This window comes from Gossypium hirsutum, chromosome A08, assembly GCF_007990345.1.
Source record: "Gossypium hirsutum isolate 1008001.06 chromosome A08, Gossypium_hirsutum_v2.1, whole genome shotgun sequence".
In the NCBI taxonomy this organism is placed as follows: domain Eukaryota; kingdom Viridiplantae; phylum Streptophyta; class Magnoliopsida; order Malvales; family Malvaceae; genus Gossypium; species Gossypium hirsutum.
The window spans coordinates 115,751,450-115,776,427 of NC_053431.1; the positions used below are offsets into that span (position 1 = coordinate 115,751,450).

General features: G+C 31.5%; 3 protein-coding genes and 1 long non-coding RNA gene across 5 annotated transcripts; 3 read left to right on the forward strand and 1 right to left on the reverse strand.

The window, feature by feature from the left end:
• The first annotated feature begins 1,587 nt into the window (after positions 1–1,587).
• Positions 1,588–6,894, forward strand: LOC107931696 (thylakoid lumenal protein TL20.3, chloroplastic). Of its 2 annotated transcripts, none has more exons than XM_016863635.2 (7): positions 1,588–1,990; positions 2,115–2,312; positions 2,402–2,431; positions 2,531–2,637; positions 4,775–4,809; positions 4,897–5,025; positions 6,419–6,894. In XM_016863635.2, exons 2-7 carry the CDS (start codon positions 2,227–2,229, stop codon positions 6,608–6,610), a joined length of 579 nt encoding a protein of 192 aa, XP_016719124.2. In that variant the 5' UTR covers positions 1,588–1,990; positions 2,115–2,226; the 3' UTR covers positions 6,611–6,894. The 2 variants fall into 2 exon arrangements, with proteins under 2 accessions (XP_016719124.2, XP_040930802.1); XM_041074868.1 differs by having other exon boundaries at positions 1,687–1,990; positions 2,111–2,312.
• A 4,634-nt stretch (positions 6,895–11,528) lies between these two features.
• LOC121204639 (uncharacterized) lies at positions 11,529–13,906 on the forward strand. Its single transcript, XR_005899827.1, has 3 exons — positions 11,529–11,859; positions 11,955–12,013; positions 13,206–13,906. It is a non-coding gene; the product is annotated as an uncharacterized lncRNA (long non-coding RNA).
• LOC107931705 (NAC domain-containing protein 7) lies at positions 12,875–16,592 on the reverse strand. Its single transcript, XM_016863640.2, has 4 exons — positions 16,134–16,592; positions 14,450–14,628; positions 14,086–14,357; positions 12,875–13,838 (listed from the first exon to the last, which is right to left on the reverse strand). The coding sequence occupies exons 2-4, from the start codon at positions 14,604–14,606 to the stop codon at positions 13,194–13,196; spliced, it is 1,074 nt and encodes a 357-aa protein (XP_016719129.1). The 5' UTR covers positions 14,607–14,628; positions 16,134–16,592; the 3' UTR covers positions 12,875–13,193.
• Positions 16,593–22,391: 5,799 nt separating this feature from the next.
• LOC107931733 (uncharacterized) lies at positions 22,392–23,648 on the forward strand. The gene is made up of 2 exons (XM_016863668.1): positions 22,392–22,532; positions 22,920–23,648. Exons 1-2 carry the CDS (start codon positions 22,392–22,394, stop codon positions 23,646–23,648), a joined length of 870 nt encoding a protein of 289 aa, XP_016719157.1.
• The last annotated feature ends 1,330 nt before the right edge of the window (positions 23,649–24,978 follow it).

Below are 24,978 nucleotides of genomic sequence, written 5' to 3' on the forward strand. Positions count from 1 at the left end.
TAATTTTTTACTTAAAATTATCTTTAAATTAATTAATTTTAAAATATAATAATTTTAATAAATAATCCAGCACGACCAAATCTAATAATGATAAAACAAATTTATTGTAATAGAGACTAGAGAGGCAGGCTTGTTGCTACACATCTTCTGCCCGATAAATTATATAGGCATAATTTACTGTTTAATTCTTAAAGTATATTTAATTTTTCACTTTGGTACTGAAACATTTGTTTTCTAATTTGGTACCTTAAGTATCAATTTTCTCTATTTTTGGTCAATTTTGTAAGGGCCTTTAAGAAAAATCTATTAACCCACTTTGGCCAATGGAAAAGTACAATGTGACTTATTTTGACAAATGAAAAAATACCACATGACAATTAAATTTTTTTAAAAATAAAAATATTAAATTTTATTGATAACAAATATAACAATATACACCACGTTTCCTTTTTTAATATTATATATATTATATTGATAAAAATTGTAAAAATTTATATTAATATATAAAAATTTTAAGAAAATATTTTTTATAAAATTCTAAAATATATAATTATAAATTTTAAAAATTAAAAATAATATATAAAAATTAATTTTTTATGAAAATTAAAAATGTATTTAAATTTCAAGTAATTGCAAAAGAAAAAAAACTTGAAATTTAAATACTTTATAGAATTTTATAAAAGAATTTTATTTTCAAACTTTTCTAAATAATTTTTACATTTTTTTACATTTTTTGTAATATATTATTAATTTCAACTAATTTCTTTTTAATTATCGTATTTTTTGTAAATTTTATTTTTATAATTTTTTATAATTTATATTTTTTTCTAGATTATATATATTTTCCTAATTGTTATATATTTATTTTTGTTTCATGTTTTTTAATGAGTATATATGTTTAATGAAAGAAACTATTTATTTTTTTACATAAAATCTCCACTTTGTGATTGGTCATTAGATTCTTTTTAACGTCTGTCAAAAAATGAATTAAAAAATATAACGAAAGCATATCTTAGATTCAAATTGAGAAGTGATTGATATTTTAAATATCAATTAGTAATAAAAAAAATTTAGATATCAAAATAGAAAATTGAGTATAATTCAAAGTCCAAATTGTAAAGTAAGCCAATTATATAATGTGAAGGATCCATTTAAAAACCTGAACTGAAGGTCCACACTGATCCACTATATGATAACAGGATTTTCCATCAATTTGTTAGTTATAGAGTTTTTTTTTTTTGTTAAAATATAGCATAAGGACCTTAACTCTTTATAAATTTTAGAATTCAGTCTTTTTATTTTTTAGATTTTAATTAATACAATTAAAATTATTTTGTCAAATTTTAGTTTATTACAAAGTCATCTTTTTAGTTATATGACTATGAAGTAAGGTTTTTTATTTTCAAATGTCACATCAATAAATTTTTTAAAAAATATTTGTATTAATAATTGAACTTAAATTTTAAAAATTTTAAAAAATAAAGAGATTAAATTTGTAAAAGTAAAGATATAAGGATTAAGTTGTAAATTTGTGTAACCAGTTCCCCACCTTCGTTGAATATGATAATCGAGTAAAAATTCAAATTCATGATATTTTTTTCAGGAAGAAAATATTAAACTTTAAAATTCCCCCAGAATAAACAGATGGAAAGGCAACATCCAATGAAAAACAAGCAAGAGACGTGTGTTAATCCCAACCAGTCCCGTTACTGCAAAAACAAGTGGATAAAATTGGAGCAAACATTTTAATATCAAAACTGCCACTATGCCCATCTGAACCAGCTTCCTCTTCTTCGTAACAACAAGAAACCAAACCACTACCTGTAAATGGCAGTGCCTTCACTCTCCTCTTTATCCATCAACCCTCTAATTAGTATTTCTTCTTCTTCTTCTTCTTCAAAAGCTTCATCCCGCCATCTTCCCTCATTCTCAAAACGTTTTGGCGTCTATTGCCAGGTTAATAATTCAGAAATCAAAGCTCGAATTAGCGGTGAGTAAATGATATCTTGATTCTGCTTGTTCGTTTCATCAATTATTATTATTATTATTATTATTATTATTATTATCATTTTTAGGTACTCAATTTTAACATAGTTTTCCTTTGAAAAAGGAAGATTGTTCCAACAATACGTATGAAGTTAGGGATGCTAAGTTTAAGATCTGGAAACCCTTGCTTTCAACAGCATTGGCAGCAGCCATAGTTGTTTTGGCTCTGATATCTCTGCTATGGCTGAACTTAATAAGTTTGAGGCAGAAACTCGTGGTGAATTTGGTATCGGATCTGCTGCACAGTTTGGTTCTGCGGATTTGAAGTGCGTTTTATTACAACATCTAAATTATATGCTCAACATCTCTGTTTTTGGTTTAGGAAGGGTTTGATTTTCTGTCTTATGTCGTGCAGAAAAGCTGTTCACGTGAACGAAAATTTCAGGTAACTTTTCAAAGTAAAGAATTTCAATTACTTCTTGGCAATCAAACTGAGGATTCACTAGTGCTCATAATCAATCCGAAATCTAAATGGTTGAAACAGAAGGGCAAACTTCACATCTGCTGATATGAGGGAATCTGATTTCAGTGGTTCAACCTTCAATGGTGCATACCTTGAGAAAGCAGTTGCATACAGAGCAAATTTCACAGGTAAATTTTCTGCCAAACGAAATTAGTTTACTTCATCCATGATAATTTGTAACACATACAAGTACACATAATGACAATTTTTTTTCCATCAAATCAAACAAAACTAAATGAAAATTATAATCTATTTGTAACTCATGAAATTATCTAGAAGCTCGAACTTGCCCAACTTTGGAGAAAAGTCTTCTCTCTTTTCCTTTTGTTTGTATCCCTGGTTGTGCTAGACCTGGAGGCGCTTCTCTTTTTACTCCTTGGGCTATTTGGTACCCTCTTTTCTGTAGTATTTGGACATTGGCTTGATAAGCTTTCAGAGTTCTGGCGAGAATTTGTGGAGAATCTTTCTGAATCACTTTGTGCTTCAAGTAAGGGATCTTCTGCATCAGACAGCTTATGACTAAATCCTTTCAGCTTAAAACTAGTTGATTCCAAGATACCCTCCTCCCTATTTGGGGAACCCCTTCCTCTATAGCCATTGGGAGAACCAGAAGTTGAATCTATTGTGTCGAGTGGAGACGTGAAGTTGGATGCTATTTCCTCTGTTAAATCCATAGCTTCATGCTCAGAAGTTTCTGATAGATCATTAAACTCCACTGAGCCTCTAACCTTTGGCATATCCCTTCCTTCTTCTGATGAAATAAGGCTAATGTTGTTACACAGGAATAATGGCGTCCCTAGATATCAAACCGTACCCGGACTCCAATTCATCTTTATACTGAAGGTTCCGCTTCCATTGATTTTATCGATTCAAGTTTTTTCTCATCATAACTGGGGCTAGAGTATTGACCTTCAGAGCATGGAGTTTGAAACTTTGTTGGTGGAGTAGGAAAATCCCGGACAGCCACGACCCTTTTGTGGGGTTTATAGCCTTTAGGCAAAACTTTCTCAGGTGATTCCGAAGCTTCATCATCTGAAATTGTGAACACGTCAATGGGATTCGGATTTGGGGTACCTTCAGAAATTGTGACCGCGTCAATGGGATTCGGATTTAGGGTACCCAAAGCTTCGTCATCTTTTCTTTCGACTCCCTTCGGGGAAATAGATTGAAGCGCATTATAAAGTGGCGAAACCACCAAAGCCTCAGGTTCTGATGAACAATAAGACGAGGTAGGGCTAGACGTCTCCGAGTCATCTAAATGATGTGCGCATTCGTATGCAAATCTCTGCCACAGAGCAAAATCCTTAGGAAAATCATATCCAGCTTTTCTTTCTATTTGTTCTCCCAAAGTTTCTTCGGGAAGAGCACGATTGTTTTGCGAGACCATTGTCGGTTGTGGGTGATTTCAGTACTGAGGGTAATTTGAAAAAGGAAAATCAATATGAATATATAAGAGAAGATAGCTACAAAACCGGAAACAAAAGGCAAAAACCTTGATTAATCTTTAAAGTTGAAAGAAAAGCAAAAGGCATACCTCGGGATTTAGGGTTAACAAGATATCGGTGAAGGCAATGAAACGTTATATAGACCTTACGTTCCTTGTGTTGCAAGTAGGTTTTAGAGTGTTGGGTTAATGTTAGAATCATAGTCGGTATTGGAATCAGATTAACTCGAGACCCTAAAACAATTCAAATTAAATCGGTATCTACCATAATTATGTTTATTATAGTAATGCAAGAACTTTAACGTGGAAAAGCTTTAAATTAATTTATTTATTATTATGTTTCCAATCTACGTTAATTATTTTAAATTAAATTATAGATTTAAATTTTAAAAGTGTATCATTTATATATTTGTAATTTATTCTCTATATTTTTTATTTTTAAAATTTTAGTTTTTCTGTTTTAGACTTTAAGAATTTATGTTCAATTTTTTATTAAATTTATTTATGCGATATTCTAATTTTAAAAAAATGCCAGACCTAAATCCAACACATTCTTAAAATTCAAGTACGTATTTTAATTAAAATAAAATATTTAGATTAAATAATAGTACTATAAATGTTGAGGTATTGCTAAAATTTAATTTTTAATAAATACTAATCTTAATTTTGAACTGGAATCAAAATTAGATCATTTTTATAAGTAAAGGGGCCAGAGTTTAAATTGAACTAGTATGTTAGCAATGTAAATGCATATAAAAATAATAGTTGAATTTTAAATTAGTATTTCCTTTTAATTAAAGTGATATTTCACAATTCTACAGGTGCTGATCTTAGTGACACATTAATGGATCGCATGGTAAAGTTTTCCAAACTTTGGTCTCTCATCATTTGAGCAGATGTTTGGGTAATAAATAAAGAAGTTGAAAAAATTGATTTGGTTCAGGTTCTCAATGAGGCTAACCTTACAAATGCTGTGCTAGTAAGATCAGTCCTCACCCGAAGTGATCTGGGTGGTGCCCTGATTGAAGGCGCAGATTTCAGTGATGCTGTTATTGATCTTCCTCAAAAGCAGGTACTTAATTCTTTACATTATTTTTTTTCTTTATGTATATCTTCCATTTCTATGCATGAAATACTATAAAATGGGATTGACTATATATTTTATTTATTAATGATTAAACAATAATATCTGAATAGTGAATATTAACGGCTTATAAATATATTCTTAAAAAATTTATTTAAATAATTATCATAAAATTAATTTATATTTATTAGTAAATTTTAATTAAATATTATATAAGTTGATTTTTGGAACTCGGTACTCAATTTGAATTTAAGGTAAAAATATCTTTCCAATCTCTAAAAATTTCAAATTTAAGTAAATTGATCCCTCTCAAAAAAAATTGGAGCAATTTAAGTCCTATTAATTTTGGAAGCAAGTAAGTAAGGACAATTAATCACGATGTTAATATTTTTTTGTCAATTGTACCTAATTTTGATTGGTGTAATAACAAATTTAGTTTTCGATGTTTATTTGTCTTGTGTAAATGTTGGCCGAATGTGTAAATTTTGCAAGTTAAAATTTGATAAATCAATACCAACATGACAAAATGTGTAAATGTTGTAGGTTAAATTTGTTAAATTAAGACCAAATTGACAAAATGTGTAAACTTTTAAAGTTAAATTGGTTATTATATCAATAAAAATATGTACAATTGACAAAAAAGGGTTGTGATTAATTGTATTTAATTGCTCACATTTGAAATTGATATTGATCAAATTGCTCTAATTTTTTTAAAGGGACTAATTTGCTTAATATTGATTGAGAGGGGCTAAAGAGGTATTTTTACCAAAGTTTAATCATGAAATTGGATTTACACTGCTATTGATGTGTACTAGGTTGACACGGCCATTGAGTTCTTTATCAGTGGGGACGTTGCCGTTACCGCAAAATAGCAAACGCAACACCGCCATTACTAGATAAATATTTAAGCTTTTGTTCTGCCCTAAAAGCAGAGCCAGTAAGAGATAACCATCAGTTTAAATTAGGGGAAAAGCAGGGTCGGTGATGATTTCATGGATTCATTTTTGTGTCACTCAAGATAGTTAATGTGCTCTAGTTCAAGAACAACAAAGAATAGCATTAAAAAACTTAAAAACGAATCTGAATCTCATTTTTTTTTTCAGATTTCAGATACTTGATAGGCTTGTCTACATCAGGGTCTAACGAATCCATATCTATAGGTCTAAAAATCTGCAACTGAAAGATAACCAGGATGCCCAAAGTCAAGGATATTATTAGATTGAGTAGAGGTTATTTTTAGAATTGGGAATGTATACATATTTTCGAGCTTTTTAAAGCTTCATTTATATTTTCGATGATTCATTTATACTCCAATTTCTAATACTCTGTGAGCTCCTTTTTGTTTATTTTTCCGAAATAATTTATGGGTTTGCTTACGTAGGCTCTCTGCAAGTATGCAAATGGCAAAAATCCAATAACTGGGGTAAGCACCAGAGCAAGCTTAGGATGTGGAAACAGTCGACGAAACGCTTATGGTTCCCCTTCCTCTCCTCTGTTGAGTGCTCCACCTCAAAAATTGCTAGACCGGGATGGTTTTTGTAACAAAGATACTGGCCTTTGCGAATCCAAATAGTCTTACCTCTTAACCATACGCAAGGATATCTCATAGGCACACTCTTGGTGGTGCGGGGAACAAAACATATGCTTTTGTGTTGTCATATGATGTTTCTTGGATAAAAGTTAAAAAACTTGTCATCAACAATACCATGAGTTTAAAATTGGAATTTGGGTCAGTTTTTAACTAGAATTATGTTGTTAAAATCCTTAAATTTATAGCTATGCAGCACAACCGTATTGTCATTTTGGTGTAAAATTTCATCTGTCTGATAAAGTGAAATGTCGAGAAGATTTCTTCCATTCTGAAAGCTTATGGCTTCCTTAAGATCTAAGAGACATTGATAAGGATCATCTTCTGTCTCAACTGTTACTTCAAAATCTGCTGTCCTAATGAAAATAGCCTAACCCCTATTAAATACCACGAATAGGTTGAAAAGGTGAGACTTACTTGACAGGTTCATGCTATCATTTTGCCTATGCACTCTTTAAATCGTCAAATTGTGGCTTCACACCACTTTCTATGATCGTGGGATGGCCATCTGAGTGGAGCACTAGAGAGAATCTACCTTATGGCAACCATCTCGATGCATTTTAGGCAAGACTAGCTTCAAAAGATGTTTGCAGAATACATATATATATTGATGCGAGCAACTCAGTCCAATTAAAAGGCCATAATAGAGATGAGTTTAATTTCTCTCAATGCCCAGTTACGAGATCCAAATCTAAACAGATAAAGTTAAAATTCAACTTAGTTGTTCAAGACTTTATCATGAAGACGATGAATTTTGGAGTAATGATGAATTAGAAAAGACTAATTATGTTCGTGGACTTAAACTCTCAATCTATGATAATAAGCCCATGTAAAAAATACTAACAAGCTTAGACATTTCACTTCAAGAGCGCCAATTGATTATAGGGTTCGAGTTTTAGACTTAATTTTTATTATATATGAGTCCAATATTTTATTTATCAACTTTTATTATTTTATTATTTTATTCTAAAATTTTAATAATTATTAAAAATTTTAAGTTATTTAGAAGTTTATGTTAACAAGAAAGTTTAGTTTAAAACTATTTATATAGATTAAATTAGAGTTCTAATATACTTAGAATTTTATTTTGATTTATTTAGCTAGTCTATATTTAGGCCTTTACATTGTATAGAATACATTTAATTCATTATTATTCTATTATTTTATTTCTTTTTTTGAGTTAATGCCAAGGTTTCTATTTTGGTGGAAATTAGAGCAGCTTGAAGGGATGGTGGATTCTTTGTATTCTATTATATATATATATATATATATATATATGTGTGTGTGTGTGTGGGGGTTAATATCACTGATAGCCGAGAAGTTTAGTAAATTTGTCAAAGTGATACTTTACTCCTTTGTCCTGACTTGGCAGATTTATCCAATGACTATTTTGTTGGTCAAGGTCCTACCTAATAGGATTGTTGATCCTTGGAAGCTACATTCCTCGTTAGGCGACTTGTTCCTAAACTGTTAGTTGGCAATGTAGGAAGTTCGGGTCTTGCTGGTCTTGTGTTTTCTTTAAGCTATAGTCTGAGTTCTATATGACTGGCCTGTTTTATCTGCTGGTATATCAAATACTATATAACCTAGAAAGATCATTGTTGTGCGGAAGCGTGTAAAAGAGTAAAATTATTGTACTAAAAAATCACACTAAGTTCAATTCCCAGGAAAGAGAGGTGGATCGCAAGGATCGCTTAAGTACCAGGTCTTTCCTAGCCAGAATATCCCTCAATCGTAATTTAATAGCACAATAAATCACTACAATCACACACACAATTCATGCAGAATAATACAATAAAGAACACAAGAATTTAACGAGGTTCAGCAAATTTTGCCTACGTCCTCGGGCATTACCAAATATATTTCACTCCAAAATACAAGTGAGAATTTACAAAGAGAGAGAGAGAAAACAATGCCTTAAGTAGAGAATGGCAAGTTTGAGATACAGAATGAGAGATGGTTATGCCTATTTATAGTTGAGGTTCAGGGATCAACTTGCAAAGTCACTTTACAATTTAGGGACCATATATTGCAAATATCTCAGATTTTATTATGCCAATATCTCGATACCCATATCCTTGACTTTCCAATATTTGATACCCATATCTTTGACTTTCCATTATTTGATACCCATATCTTTGATTTTCCATAAATATGGATAATTCCCAATAATCATCCATGTACTTGCAATTGCAAAACCAATCATTAGGGTCGCACTATTTTCCCATATAAATACTAAAGCCCAAATTGTTCCATCTTATCCTCATCCGTAGTGGTTGGATGGCCATGACCTTAAGTGGAGCACTAGAGAGATTCTGCCTCGTGGCTGCCCATCTGAATGACGTTTAATCAGGCGAGGCCATGCTTTCCCTCGCAGTTTAAGTGACAGTAGCGGATTTAACAAGTGTTGAGGGTGTCTAATGAAATTTCAAGACAACATAGAGGAACCTATCTCTGCTCTCAAGTCAAGCATGGATCACTTCGTAAAGAAATCAATCAAGATCCTTCAAATTTTTTGTTTTGTCTTTGTTCTAGTGGACCCGCAGACACAACATCCAAAACAAAGAAGAGCTAAACATTCATAATTGAACAAAAGGTTGTTTGTTCCTTTTATGGCTAACTTTCAAGTGTTCCAAATCAGGGCAAGCTCCCACTTTCACCTTCTTTTTTAATGTTCTCCTACTCATTTCAATTTAGGGAAAACAGTATGAATCTAAACTAGCATGTGCAAGAATTATGATTATCATACAACATAAGTAACCGTATAGGATAAAAATTATAGCTGCCACAGTTTGTTCCAATACGTATACGATCTGCATATTCCTATAGATTAATGCCAATCATTGACTAAAAGTTAACTATTCTGATGATTTTTCTGTAGGTTTATACACATTTTTTTTAGGATTCTCCAAATGGCCCTATTTATGAGGACAAGGAATATTTCCTGTGTATTCATAATTCTACTCGTCAGCTATATGTAATACTGTCTGTATTGTGAATAAATACTGCTTGCACTCAAATCTTTGTTTATTGCAACCTGAACTTGGCATAAATGCAGTTAATCATTTCATGTTATTTATGCAAGTTATTTTAGCTATCAACTTTTTACCTTATTACGATATTGCATTATGGGTTATATTTACTGCATGTTACTACTAAGTTGCTGGCTAGATGAATTTTGAGTTACAAATAAATAAAAATATAACTAAAAGTAAAATAATAAACACGAATTGGTTACGTTGTTCAAAACCTTTTCCTACATTTGTGAGATTTGGTTTAAAGAGCAATCCATTATAATTCAATAGTATAAAATGTTATTTAACTCAATTTGCTAATCATGTGCAGCATTACTACTATGCAATTATCTTGATTCACTCACCGTTAAAATTTTTCCGTTGAAAGCTTAATCACAATTTGATCATAACAACATATTTACAAATCCAAAATGAACTCAACACAAATTCCTCTATTAAACAAATTAGTGCACTTTCTAAATTGTAAATAAAACAATAAAAAAATCTTGAATAAATTGAGAGTTGTAGACTTGAAAAACCAAACTAGTATAATTGAAATATACCACCAAAGTTTCACTCAATTAAGCATTTGAGATGACAATAAAAAAAACTCAATTAAGCATTTGAGATGACAATAAAAAAAAAAGAGACATTCATAAAATAAACTTTTAGGAATCTAAATCTCTTTAAATAAGATAAGTAAATTATACTAGGACTTCTTGAAAATAATCTTGTTTGATTGAATATATTAAATCAATTATAATTTTAAAAATTGTTATTTAATATTTTTGAAAATTGCTTAAAAATAATCAAAATAATTGAGTCTAAATGGTAAATTGCATTTCGTCCAGGTTGTAACTATAAACATTGACACATACATGCGTAATTGCAACTAACGTTATAACTAGCAACATTGACATATGCATGACTAATGAATCTAATGCTGAAGACGTAAACTACCATAATTTTACTACACCATTAGTAAACAAATTATAAAAGAAAAAATTAAAACTAAATTCAGTTGAATTCAATTTAATCCTCTAGTTAATTATTATGATCTAAACAAGTACAATTGCGCCCAGAAGTTCAATTATTCCGGTAAATAATTAGTCAAAGTAAAATAAAATGATTTAGCTGAATTGCAAGGTTAAACTGGCTTAAACTTATTCAATTTATGAGCTTGCCAGCTCAATAAAGCAAGGGAATTTCAGACAGTATGGTCCACGAGCTTGAAATTAGAAAGAAAATCCTTAGTGCCTGGAGGTTTTTGAAACATTTTTTATTCTTACAATATATTAGCAATTTCCTAAAGAGATAAAAGGCTAATTGAGACATAAAAAAGAGATTAAGTACAAGTCCAGACTCCGGGAAGTGTGGAGGCTTGGAATTTGGGAGACTAATAATAGTGCCTCACATGGAGTTTTTGTTTCACATGCTCAATGATGTTATCTTACTTAGGCTTCAAACAACAGTTTTATTGACTCCTAATTATTCAGTCACACCTAAAAACATCAATGTGCCAATGGCTTCCTTGCTACGGACTATGGCAGCCTCTCTCTCTCTCTCTCATATTTACATTTGGTTCAGAGAAAATGGATGATTAATTCTTCACAAGTGAACAAATTTAGAGAGGAAGCCATGAAAGGGCACTGCAAATAAAAACCCCAAGGAGAAAAGACTAAAATTTCACGTCAAACTTAGTCAGAAAAAGAAGCACTTGCTTATTATTCATTCTGCTACTTTCCAATGAGGAACCCTTGGGCTAAGCATGCCTACCTACAGGTTAGAAGTGTTTCATTATGAGTCCCTGAGACACGCCCAATGATTGTGTCCCTTGGAAAATTTTTATTGCTTTAAAGGGATTTTCAGGCTTGACTTCAACTAAGTAAAAGGATGTTGTCCAAGTGAATAACAACCCAGGTATTGTACTGCTTTTCTTGCCGGTTTGTCCTGTTATCCCATTATTACTAGATGCCTAAAAGCTTGTTTCCATTACTTGAGGTATTTAAACCAAGCTGGTAGTTCATGTGGTCAGTGGACAATTGCAGTCACCCTCTCCCGTACTTTTCTTCCAACTATGCTTGCTCCTTCAAGTGTTGAAACCCTAGGAGGTCATCGTCAAGGCCTTAGCAGCAGAGATCCATCACTGTTCCGCCTCAAGTTTAATGACGTTTTCCATGTCAAATATATTTTGTCTTATGCTGCCTTCAACTCTTCATGGTATTTCCAATCTCTATACTTTATACATATATATGGGTCTGCAGTTTCCTATATATGATTCCCTATCTCATATTTTCACGTCCAACTCTTTGCAGAAAGATCTAAAGAGTCTGCAAATCTGAAGGACTCCATCTTATTCCATCTTCTTGAACAGGTATGTAGCTACACCTAAGGTATCCTGCTAGTAAAGATTATTCCAATTATGATTTTTTTCCCTTTCTGGGTGCAACATGAAAGAAAAACTTAATTCAATCTATTTGTATTTCTCCATAAACTTTTAGCGAAAAATATGTGAATAAAGAATGGCTGAAAAAATATTAGCATCTAAATTGATTATTTGTTAAAATCTGGGAAGTAACAACAAATTTTTCATTAAAATACACATGCATCCTCTCTTATCTCAGATTTGGTGGTGTATTATTGCATCTGCCACGCTTTCATTATCATTATAGCTCAACATACACAGTTTTAATTCATCATCAAGTACTTCTGCTCAGCAATTAAAACTATTATATTAGAAACAAGAAGGATAAAGCTTTTGCTTACACCCATCAGCCTTCAGAAGAAAACGTACGCATACTATCACAATTATAACAAGACCACATCAAAGACAGGACCAAACTCCAAAACACTCAACTTCAAGAACCTGCATATACTGTGCACAAGCTGAGTCAACCACCACAAACATTGCCTGTAGGACTGATATAGCTACAAGCATGCCATTTTTTTTTTCAATTTTATTAACTCTCTGAACTGCTGGCATTTAGCTTATCTTCATTGCACGTATAATTAGTTAAATACTACAATGCTAAGAAATGAACTTAAGATAAGGTCTCATTTAGCTTGAGATGCATAGTGAGTGTCAAACTTTTTTATTATTATTATCAAAGAGGATTGAATTAATTAACTTACTGAAGTGAAAAGTAAACCATAAAAACATAAATGAAAGTTGCAATATTTGCAGAAGCATTACCAACTTGTAAACATATATGATCTAAGAAGAAGATAGAATACTGTAAGAAACCCTTCATATAATTATATATTAAGCTGCGTAATACATTCGATATTAGGTCTAGTCAATCCCAAAAGGGCGCTCGACCAAAGTCCATCATCTAAAAGTACTAGTTTATTGTACTTGCATGATGTTCAATCTAATAATATCTGCATATGCCTTGTATAAATCAATACATATTAAAGGCACCAGCAGTCCCATAGCTAATGAAATTCCATTATAGTTTTATTATATACAGCAACCTGGATTAAAGACTTCTTTTCTTTTAAGTTTGCTACCTATAATTAATTGATATATATGCTCTAATTGCTGGAATATGGTTTCACTTCCACAGATCAATTTGACAACTCGAAGTGGATGTGGAGGCAAATTCCTGATGAGCAATTTCTGGCCTTTTGGATTCATTGGACGCTAAATTCATTTGTTCAGCCACATAAAAGCTGGTGTCTGCATTGCAGTAGTTGTTTTCCTTTGAAGCTTCCTCATGGCTGAGCTGAGAGGCAACAAACTTGTCAAGAACTCGCCAATCTGTCACTTGATCCACTGCTTGTTCAGTAGTGCTGTCATAGAAAGACTTGAGACTTTGCTGATGCGTTGGGTGCATGTGCTCTTCTTGTGTGAGGGTTGAGGACTGCAAAGTGCTTCCCGTTTTCCCATCGTAGTTACCGTCAGGAACAACTAAGTTGCAGCTTAAACTTGCAGCAGAATATTGTTGAACATTGGGATTTTCCAGCTGAGGGAGCTGAAAGGTAGGGTCATGAGGGGAATTATATTGCAACTTAAGCTCAGGCTTGCAGGGATAACGGTGATAATATGATGCATAAGGCTGAGGAATTCGCCTTGGGGAGTCGAGTTCCTGCATGAATGATACCTGGCCATCGTACCAACATGAAGATCCGTATTCACCCATTTTTCGCACCGTTGTCATTCGCTTCTTGAACACCCTACAAACCACCCATCCTTCTTCCTGGTGGAATAACAAAGATATCAAATTAATCATAACTATTAAAACTAAAAACATCAAGGAGATTGCATATGCCTGCATGCTTATATATTTATTTGAATATATTGAAAATGTGCACAAATGGAAGTTCATCATCAAATGTGTCTGAACACAGAAAAATATTATAAGATAAAAATTACGTAAACAGAAACCTTTCTAATTCCTTAGATAAAACAGTGAATATACACATGTATATATGTAGAATAATAACCTGAGGAGTTCCATTTTCAATTGTTTCTAGTCGATACTCATGCATGATCCAATCGGATTTTTGTCCATTGGGTGCTCTTCCTTTGTAAAAAACTAGGGTTTTCCTCATGCCAATAAGGCTCTGCCTGGAGTAAATAGGTTTGTCTCTTCCAGTAGCTTTCCAGAACCCTACTTTTGTTGCTCTATTAGTGCGAGTGCCTGTTGGATACTTCTTATCCTTGTGGCTAAAGAAGTACCATTCATTCTGGTCTTCAGTTCCTATTCTGCACAATTCTATATACATCCAGACCAACCAAAATATGAATTAGCTGCCTCAGATTGTTGTTCTTTTATATGATGTGTGAAGATGGGAAATACTACTATACCTTGCAGGTCCCATGGTTCGATTTTATAAAGATCAACATCTTTGATGACATCTAAATCTATCTTCGAAGCAACCTTTTTTCTAAGGTAGTAATCAACGAGTTCTTCATCTGTAGGATGGAACCTAAATCCTGGGGGAACGTGTGAAAAGCTATTCATGTTGTTCCAAGACCGATCAAACCTGCATTACCACGGCGCACTATAATATTTCAGCAATATATGTGTGTTCATACAATTGGAGAACTAAATTCTACAGAAACACATGCAGATATCAGACATGATCCAAAGACATGCAAATTATGGTATGAATATGAAGGATCTTTGAGCATGAGTTTATTTGAATAACGTCTAGCATTCAAGAAGAAATTGGTACCCAACAAGAGTTCTGTTCAACCAACGAATTAACAAGAAATAATAACAACAACAACAAAAATTGTTCACTGTAGCCAATAATGATTAACTTGTATGTACTTCTAAGACAAGTTTTGTCAGATGGAAAGAGCTATCATTTCTTATGCTTAACCTTTTCAATGCACAATATATTTAGAGTTTCAGTACCATATCTTAAAGTTGCCTACAAAATGTTCATGCTGTTCCCTATGCTACCAAAAGAAGGTGACATCGATCCCATATGCAGTTATGCATACATAGAATAAAATAGTAATTTTATCTTAAATTACTGACAGATCGAGGCTTTAGGTTATAAATAGCCTCTTTAAGAGTATAACAAGGTGCCAAGACTTGTTTGGAACACTCAGATAACATGGATACGGGTCCTGTCATTCCTTCTTTTCCTAATTATAAAAAAGGAGTATAACAATGATGCTTTTAAGTTATTACTCCAATCTTCTTATTTTTCGTATACAATTTAGGGTAATTAGCTCTAGGTTTCAAACTTGTAACTAATCTTGGGATGGTTGGTTATTTTTGGTCGCAACTGGGTTAGCTGGTAAAGAATTATAATAGGGATAAACTCTCGAAAAGATGAGAAATTGAGAACAAGAAATACTTTTCAAAGGCCATTTACTTATGAGTTTTAACTAATATCATTAAGTAGCAAAATGTGCAAAATAGAACTAAAATATTCTTGTATTCAGCTATAGGTTAATAAATGGAGAGTAGACAAACAATGAATTAAGGCTTTCTCCACTCATACAACCATATGGTTAAGATACATAAAGAACTTGAGCAGATCCCCCATAAAATCTGAAAAATGATTTTTAAGCTATCATCTAATTTATATGAAGTGAGATCTGAACTCAACCATCTCAAAACTGCATACATTTACATGCGATATAGAGAAACAGGATTTATTCTATAGGTTACAATTTAGAAAGAAAAGGTGACAGTTCTCTATGCTGGAGAGAAGAAAAAGAAACATATATAACTTGAAAAACCTAGGAAATATGATGAACAAAAAACAAAAGCATAAAATATCAGCAATAAACAGACTAGGGATCTATGAAACAAGTTTATACAAGGGAAACAAAAAAATATCATCGAGATCGAACTGAAGCCACTTGAGCCAAAAGGCAAATCTTGAAGAAGGGGTGAATGAAATAGTGAAACACATCATATCTTATATAATTTCATTGCTTGCTTAGCTTATACCAAAAGTATCTCCCACTCTTTTCTAGATAAACTAAAAAGGAAACAACAAAGGACGAAAGAGGAAGAGAAGCTCACGATGACACAAGCTTGCTAATATTGCGTGTACAGCAACCCCCAATACCCTAAACCAACTCAAAACTGGCTAATCCTCAGAGATCTGACGGAAGACCAACATCATGTGATTGTTAAAGCTAAGAAATTAACTTTACGCGAACTTTTTTGTAACTTTTACGAGGCGACAATATATGAACCAGACAAAAGAACACACCCAAAGACAGAAAAGCAAGAAAGTTGTGGGTGTAATGAAAAAGTAATGAGCCTCGGGAATTGAACTGAGAGACACCTCCAACCCCTATCTCTTTGTAGAATAAGGAAGCTACCCACAAGTTGTCGGAAGGGGAAGAGGAAAGATCAGATCCCAACGAAGGAAATGGGAAAGAAAAAGGGAATAAGGAAATGGTAGTCGAGGACTGACGAATGGGAAGAGATTAAATAAGAAGGGTTAAGGGGAATGAATATGAATAGTGGCAAGAAACACACATGCCCAATAGTATATCCCTCTCAAATATATTCCCTCTATCTAATTCTAAATTTTATCCTTTTTTTATTTTTAGATTTGAGAAATTAATATAATCGTTGATGAATACGTGAAATTGAATTAATAATAAATTGTTAAGCGGATTAAGGATTTAATTGGATTGAGTTGTAAAATTTTTCAAAGTAGAAGTAAATAAAGAGATTAACTCCTCAATTCATAAATATTTATAATATCATCAAGGGGCTTGATTGGTAAAAAAGCTTTGCGGGAGAAAAGGGAGGCGGAAGATTGGTAATAGAATTAGAGAAGGAAGCGGCAACCTCCAATGGCACCCACCAGCTACTGATAAAGACCAGAGCAGAACTTGTGTTTTAATTTGCTTTACAAAAATATCATAAAACAGATCTAACAATGTTTTAACCAGGTGATCCGACGGTGAAGATTAATTGTGCAGCTCCAAAAGCCCTTCTCAGAAGCCAATCATTTTTTCTCTTTTAATTACAGACATGATCACTACTCTCTCCCTTCCTTTTTGTAACTCCCATAATTTTAAAGCAAAATATATTTTCTTTCCTAAAAAATATTGCATTTTCTTATTCATAAATAAAAGCTACAAAAATTTTTTTTTTTGATGGATGATATTTTTGGTGGTGCTCATCACTCATCACTTATTCTTTTACTTATTTCTTTGCACTTATTACTACTACTACTATTATTATTAGGCTTGTTATACTCTTGTATTCTCCCATACACCGCAGGATATATATTAGACTAAGAAATATTAGCCTTCTAGAATATATTGGATCAATTACATGCTTAATATGGTGCAAGGACGGCTTTAATTGTTTTTTTTTTAACAACAACCTTTTATGTTTAGAAGTGTTGAAGGGTTAAACTGGATTAGTTGAGCCAGGTCTAAACATCATATAAATATATTTTATATTTGTTTAAATTTCGTTGGATTTGAAATATAAGTCTTACAATTTTTTTATCTAAATTTATCTATTTTTGTAATTGATTGACCCAAGCCCTTTTGAAACTCACCCGTATTATTTTTAATTTTTTTAAAAATATATTTATATTATTTTAATTTAATAATTAATAATTAATAATTATATATATTTTTATTTATTAAAATTTTATATAGTCGTCTTTACAGTTTTTTATGTTTACATTATAGTAGTATTAAATATTACTATATATTTATTTTTTATGTATTATTAATTACATAATATATAAAAATAACATAATATAAAACATTACAAACTTTAAAAACGAGTCGAGTTAAGCTTTAAATGTTCAAGTTCGAGCTCGACCCACAATTTAAATGAGCCTAATTTTTTGGGCTTAATATTTTTACCAAAATACTCCCAAATTTTGCACAGTCCTTCGAACATGGACAATAACCTGCCCCATGAATAGGTCTAATTATATTGTTGATTTGATAAATTTAGTGGACTTGAATAAAATAATTAATAAATGTATATCAAATCAAATTAATAAATATTTAAATTTAAATCTAATCAAATTTTTAAAAATAGATGAGCAATTTGAAAAGAATATTTAGTAATAGAGTTTAACTTGGATTAAATAATTTTAAAAAATCACTTTTTTAGATTTTCAATAACATGTGACATCATATTTTTTTAGTGTTTGAATAATATAAGATAAGATAAATTATTAAAATAATCACTTTTGTTTGTCTCAGGTTACATTTTAGTTACTTATGTTTGAAATGTTACGTTTTAGTCTCATACATTTTCGTGTTGTAACATTTTAGTTACTGAGCTATTAATTACCGTTAACGGTGTAATGGTAAGCTGATATGGCACGTTAAATCATCATTTCAAACGAAAATTTTAGGTTAAATTCTATAATTGATCCTTATATTTTTTTTTCTTTTTGAGCAATTTAATATTTTTAGTTTTATGTTCTTTTAACTTTTTTTTCTATCCTTCTGCTTCTCCCTCTGTTTTTCTCCCTTCTCCAACTCTTTTAACCTAATTTTTCTATGCTTTCTATTTGTTAAAACTAGTCCACAAGCTTGCTTCAGTCTAAAGAATTAAATTGTTAAAAAAAATAAAAGTATAGGGACTAGTTTTAACAAATGGTAAACGTTAAAAAAATGGAGAAATGAGGAAAACAGAGGGAGAAGCAGAAGAGAACAAAAAATAAAGAAAAAAAATTTAAAAGAATATAAAAAAATTAAATTGCTTAAAATGAAAAAGTATGGGGATCGATTGTCTAAATTAACCTAAATTTTTTGTTTGAAATGATGATTTAACATACCACATTAGCTTATTGTTACACAATTAACAACAATTAACGGCTCAATGACTAAAATATTACAACTAGATAACGTAAGTGACTAAAACATAACATTTCAAATATAAGTAACTAAAATGTAATCTGATGTAAATAAAAATGACTATTTTAATAATTTATCCTATAATATAGCAACAAACATAAAAGTAACTCTTATTAGTATTTTAACTCTAAAATTAATAAAACTAATATTTTTTTATAAAATTGTAAAACCACATTCGTATACCTTGAAATCTTATACCTTTTAAACCCTATATCCTAATCTAACCTTTTCTTAAAATTATAAATCATAAATCATAAAATTCTAAAATCTAACCCATCACATCATAAATCATAAATCTAATTAAATAAAAAAATCATAAACTTCGTGTTACTATTATTATTTGTTAATATTATTTAATTAATCAATATTAGGATTAAAATATTATTGAGGATATTTGATCTAGTATTAGAAAAGGTATGATATTAATTAGAAATTATTTTTTTAAAAATAATTTAAAGTCTTACTAATATTTTATTTAAATTTAATTATAAAACTTCTCTTCTAATTGCTTATAAATTGTAAAATCAGCATTCGTGATGGTGAAATGAAAAAAAAAATCAAGATATCAGTATATATCAAGTGAATATTGACTTTTTTTTAATGATAGTATACGATAATTTCATGGCATCATAAATATCAACTAATTTTATTTGCTTGTAAGATCCTTATAGAATATCTAATTATACTTGGAAGATTATAAAAAAAATATTATTGTTGATTTTAGTTGGAATGTTAAGATTTAACATCTAAGTTTAAATTTTATCTTGTCTAAACTATAGTTGAATTTTGTCTATATTTTTTTTATTTTAGTTAAAGATTTTTGCCATATCATGTCTAAAATTATTCTTAAATTTTATTAAATGATTAAAAGATTATATCTATTTGATCTCAAGTTGAAAAGTCTAATCCAAATAAAGTTATAAACACTCGTTGAGGGTAAGTATCTTCTTTGGAATGTCTCATTCTCTAATCGGAAGGTATTATCCTTCTTTCATACTTCGAAGAGAGTCTAGTCAAATGGTATCATGATTGTAGAGGTAAGGCTTTAATGCCTTGGTTAGTGGTTCGAACTCCCGTAAGTACAGTATGAATAATTAATATTTCACACAATATCGACACTTCTCTCGTAAGTTTACAGGTCGAGTCTTTACTAACCAATGTGTTTCTTAAACTCTATAAACCCTTTAGACTAATCTTAAAATATGAAAGACAAAACTCTAATATGAAAACAATAACTAGTTACAAAAGACACTTGAAACCAAATGTTCTCCCTCAACAACACTAAAACGATTTGATAAAGTTTAGAATATATTTTGTTGCAACTTGTAGGGTAAAATATATATTTACCGGATCATTTTCGTCAATCTTCAACCAATGAGAGAGGTTTTGTTTATACGAAATTAAGTTATAGAATAATGATGTAGACTCAATCAAATTTGGAAATGTTATGTAATGTAACATTATCATCTATCTTTATAATTGCAGTATGATTCAGAATTTGCTTTGCATAACAAAATTATAAAGCTGTGGTATGTATTTAGTAGAAATAGTGAAGAGTGGAGAGTGGAACCAGAATGCAGAATGATATGGGGTGGTGGCTAAAGTTCAGTCTGTGATCGCTTCTGGGCCTCTATAGCTTCTTTTCATTTCTTTTTATAAATGGTATGTTGATAATCCAAATAGGAAAATTCCAACTAACCAATTTTTTTAATGGGCATAACATTAGTAATAATAAAAAAAACTATAAGTTGACCCCCAGAAATTGGTTATGTTTAAAAGATGAATAAACTGTTATGGTGTTCATATTATATTTTAAATCATATTCGCATCAATAAATGTAATAATTATTCTATATATTAATGAAATTATAAATATAAAATAACGAGTGATTTGTGTTTGGGACAAAGTATAGATCGAAGTGAAGCAAAAGTCTATAATGTTATCCAAGTGTCATCTTCACAAAAAAACATAGTTTCATTTATTAATGATTACAAATTTTGGAGTATTTGCAAGGTTGAGTTTTAAATTATATTATATTAACAATAAAAAGACAGGAAAAGAGAGGGTGAGCTTTTTTAAAGTGTAAATTAAAAGAAGAATGTTGTTAGAGCATTAAAGTAATATATTTTATTTGATTCAAATTGGATTTTATTAGGCGTGGTACGGATAAGAAGAAGAATATGTCAGCCAAAAATAAAGACAAATTTCTATTCCCTTTTGTTTTGGTGGCTTGTTGCAGCATAATTCCTATTTTTGTATCTGTGGCATTGCAAATGCAAAGGTGTTGTGAAACAAAACAAGGGGGAAAAAAGCAACTGCTGGGCTCTGATTTTAATCATTGCTCATATAAACCCATTATTGTTTTGGACATTTTGGTTCCCACGTTTTGCCATGGGAATGGGCAACTCTTCACAAAAATGCCTAATTAAATGCTTTCCATGTCCCTTCTCCATTGCTCTAAAATATTTTTCTTTAACTGATTAATCTCTCAACACCTCTTTTCTACATGCATTAACCCATTGTATGTTGTATGTGTCTAGCTTGGGCATTTCTGTTTCCAGCAAATCATTCCTATAATAAGTAAGGCACATTAATTCCCACAATAAATGATATTTTCATTTATTTTTTAAATTAATTTAATTTTGAAATCATTTCTGTTAAGTATATTTTTCCTTTTACATTATTACAAACTATTTTTATAGTTTGTAGGTTTCTAATATATATATTTACAAATTTAAATTCACATAAAATAAAAATCATTTTAATATCAATTATCAAGATTTTAAAATTAAACGTATATTTAATTAATTAATATATACAACTAATCCGGATATACCAACAAATAGGTATGGAGTAAAACTTAGGCATTATCAAGTAGGCCATATGATTCATATAAAAAAGAAGATGATATTATTTGATAAAATATCTCTAGTATTTTGAACATCAACGTCGAAGACTGTTAAGCAGTCCAATATTCAAAGGGATATGGGTTAGATTTCCCTTAGAAACTTAATTCAAGTGGCAAGTATGATTAGCGTTAAATTAATTATAATAGGAATGTAGACCGAAATAAATTCGATGTACATATATTATTTTCCAAGCAGAAGCTGGGAAAGTTAACTAATTTTGAACAAGGATGTAAGAAATATTAATTATTAGGCCAATCCTATCTAAGGTTTTGATTTGAGCAGCAAAGCTGACTTGACTTATCACAAAACAAGCTGCTCAGCTGTTTCTCTGTTTATATCACTGTCTTTGTCCACGCCGCCGACATCAACTTAAAAGCTGAAAATATTTTGGCCTAAGTCACAAATTACTACCTAAATTATATTTAAATATTTTCATTACTTAAAACACCCAACCAATCAAAATGTAAGTTCGAAAAAAATCCACGTCTAAGTGTTTTGACTATCAAATAAAATTTCCAATGGAAAACTCTATAAATCTCGATGGTATTTCTTCTCTGTCCGAAATTGAAGATGGTGGTGGATTGCGGGCAGATGTTGATCGCAATATAAAGAAAGTTCGATTCAAAGGTGGTAATAATGAGGAAAGCACTGATATGTTGGTTGAATCTAGATCTGGCCCTACGATCACATAGAATGCCAAACTGTTGGGGGTTAGTTTTGGAGATCAGGATAAGAAAGGGCTGGTCCTTTCTGGTATTAGTGCTGTTGAAGACCTTGAAATTTTGGAAGGAGACATACATAGATCTATGATTAATGGAATCCTTGCCATTGATTTTTCTGAAAAGATTCAACAAATTTTATACAAAGAAATGGAGTGAACAGTTGTTATAAAACTGCTTGGAAGAAATATTGGATATGGGGCATTACACAGCTGTATCAGTAGTCTATGGAATCCTTCCATGCCCTTCCATATCATGGACATATAGAATGGATACTTTTAGGCTAAGTTTCAATCCCTAAATGATTATGCTAAGGTTATGTTGCAGGGGCCTTGGCTGATCTACGGACAATATTTGACTGTCCAACCTTGGACAAAGGAATTTACACCATCTCAACCATATCCAAGCATGGTGCTGGCTTGGATAAGACTACCCGGCCTTCCAGGGTTTCTGTACAAAAAGAGGATACTTGAAGAAATAGGGGGGATAATCGGCAAAGTAGTCCTATTGGACTTTAATACAGACAGTAGAACTAAAGGTAGATTTGCCTGGATAGCCGTTTATATTAATCTAGATAACCCCCTAATTGCACAAGTTCTTGTGAATGGTTTACATCAGAAGGTTGAATACGAAGCATTACCCATGATTTATTTTACCTGTGGGAAGTACGACCACACCAAAGAACTGTGTGTCCCGTTGCAACCGGAAACATCATCGGGAAAGGAGCAGACAGGTGTTACTCCGGTAAAGGATATGAACGAAGGAGAAGGTGCCATTTATGGGCCATGGATGGTTGTTGAGAAAAAAAGCAGGTGTGATTCTAGGAACAGTAACCTCAGCAAAGCGGATCTTCGGGAACGAGGAAAATTAGGATCCCGATTTGATGCCCTAGTAAATATGGAAACTTTGAAACTGGATGAAGCAAGAAATAAGGAAATAGAGGGACAAACGATAGATTTTAGGGATACCCTAAAAGCTGGAAAATTTATTGAGTATTTGATGAACAATATCGAGGAAAACCTATTTCTAGAAAAGGAGGCAGATGGGGGGAGTTAAAGGGGATATCGGGCTTGGGATTTCTAAAGAAGGATAGAGCAGTGGGCCCAAGTTCTGCTGCTAATGTTAAGGCCAATGGAGTGATAGGCCTAGCCGGATCTAAAATGAATATGGACATTTCTTGCGGTGGGCTAAGTCAGCCCAATGGCGTGTTGGATCTCCCTTGTACTAAGTCAAGTTCTCAAATTGAAGGAACAAGGGGTTTTTCTAATCCTTTAAATGATTATGTTTCTAATAAGTTGATGCAGAGTGTTCTAATTCAATTTCTAATTTTTCCAATTCAACATCCATGAACATCTCTTGTTTTAATCCTGTTTTTGCTGGACAAGAGGACAGTGAAGGAGATGTTTTTAATTTACATACCAAGGCTGATTCGAAGGTGCCAGAACTGATTAAAATTCAGGTACTGACTGCATTGGTGGTTTAAATCCACAGAGACACACTACTGTCTCCTTCAATGAGAAAGGACCAGTTGGGGGAATCAATTAAGGAAAAAAAATCTACCAAATTCTTGTGGTAATAAGTCTCGGACCTTAGGGAAATCGATGGGGAATAATGATGAAGGCTTTGGAGCTACAAAAAAGATTAATAAAATTACGCATGGAAAAGGGATTAATTTTAAAAATAAAATTTCTTTTAAAATTCCCTTGAGTGATTCTATGTCTAGGTTGGCTTAGACAGTCTCCATAATGTAAGGTGCTAAATCGAAAGCTATTGGCCTAGATTCTGGTAAAAGTATCCAAGAACGATTTGTTATGTTTTGGATAGTATGGTTTTATTTTTTGGAGTTATGTTATTTCTTTTTTATTATTATCTATTGTTTATGGATTTAAATTTATCAATTTTCTCTTAGAATTGTCAAGGTTTGCGAGTAGTAAATTCCTATGGGCTTTTCATGAGTATAATCTTGAACATAAACTGGATATTGTATGCCTTTTGGAGCCGAGAGTTAGTGGTAAAAAAGCTAATGCTATTATTGATAAATTGGGTTTTGATTTTTCTCATTGCATTGAGTCTATTGGTTTTTCAAGTGGGATTTGGGTTGGATGAAAGGATAATATTTGCGTTAATATTATTCATAATCATCCTCAATTTATGCTTCTTCGTGTGCAAGGCACTACTGTTTTTAAATCCTTTTTTTATTTTTGTCGTGTATGGTAGCCTTGACAGAGTTAAGAGAAAGACTCTTTGGACTAGTTTATTGGAAGTTTTACCTCCTGATCCATTACCTTGGCTTATCTTGGGGGACTTTAATGCTATTATCTCTCCTAAGGATAAAAAAAGCAATCGTTCCATTGGTAAGAGATGTAAGCTTTTTGGAAATTTTGTT

Excerpts from the sequence above, each read along its gene's own strand:
- LOC107931696 (XM_016863635.2), top strand. The coding sequence starts at position 2,227 with ATGGCTGAACTTAATAAGTTTGAGGCAGAAACTCGTGGTGAATTTGGT. Across the intron at positions 2,313-2,401 it reads TTTGGTTCTGCGGATTTGAA|AAAAGCTGTTCACGTGAACG; the intron begins GTGCGTTTTATT and ends TATGTCGTGCAG. Across the intron at positions 5,026-6,418 it reads TTGATCTTCCTCAAAAGCAG|GCTCTCTGCAAGTATGCAAA; the intron begins GTACTTAATTCT and ends TTGCTTACGTAG.
- LOC107931705 (XM_016863640.2), bottom strand. The coding sequence starts at position 14,606 with ATGAATAGCTTTTCACACGTTCCCCCAGGATTTAGGTTCCATCCTACA. Across the intron at positions 14,358-14,449 it reads CGAACCATGGGACCTGCAAG|AATTGTGCAGAATAGGAACT; the intron begins GTATAGTAGTAT and ends GGATGTATATAG. Across the intron at positions 13,839-14,085 it reads TTGAAAATGGAACTCCTCAG|GAAGAAGGATGGGTGGTTTG; the intron begins GTTATTATTCTA and ends TTATTCCACCAG.
- LOC107931733 (XM_016863668.1), top strand. The coding sequence starts at position 22,392 with ATGGAAAACTCTATAAATCTCGATGGTATTTCTTCTCTGTCCGAAATT. Across the intron at positions 22,533-22,919 it reads AGGAAAGCACTGATATGTTG|GGGCCTTGGCTGATCTACGG; the intron begins GTTGAATCTAGA and ends GTTATGTTGCAG.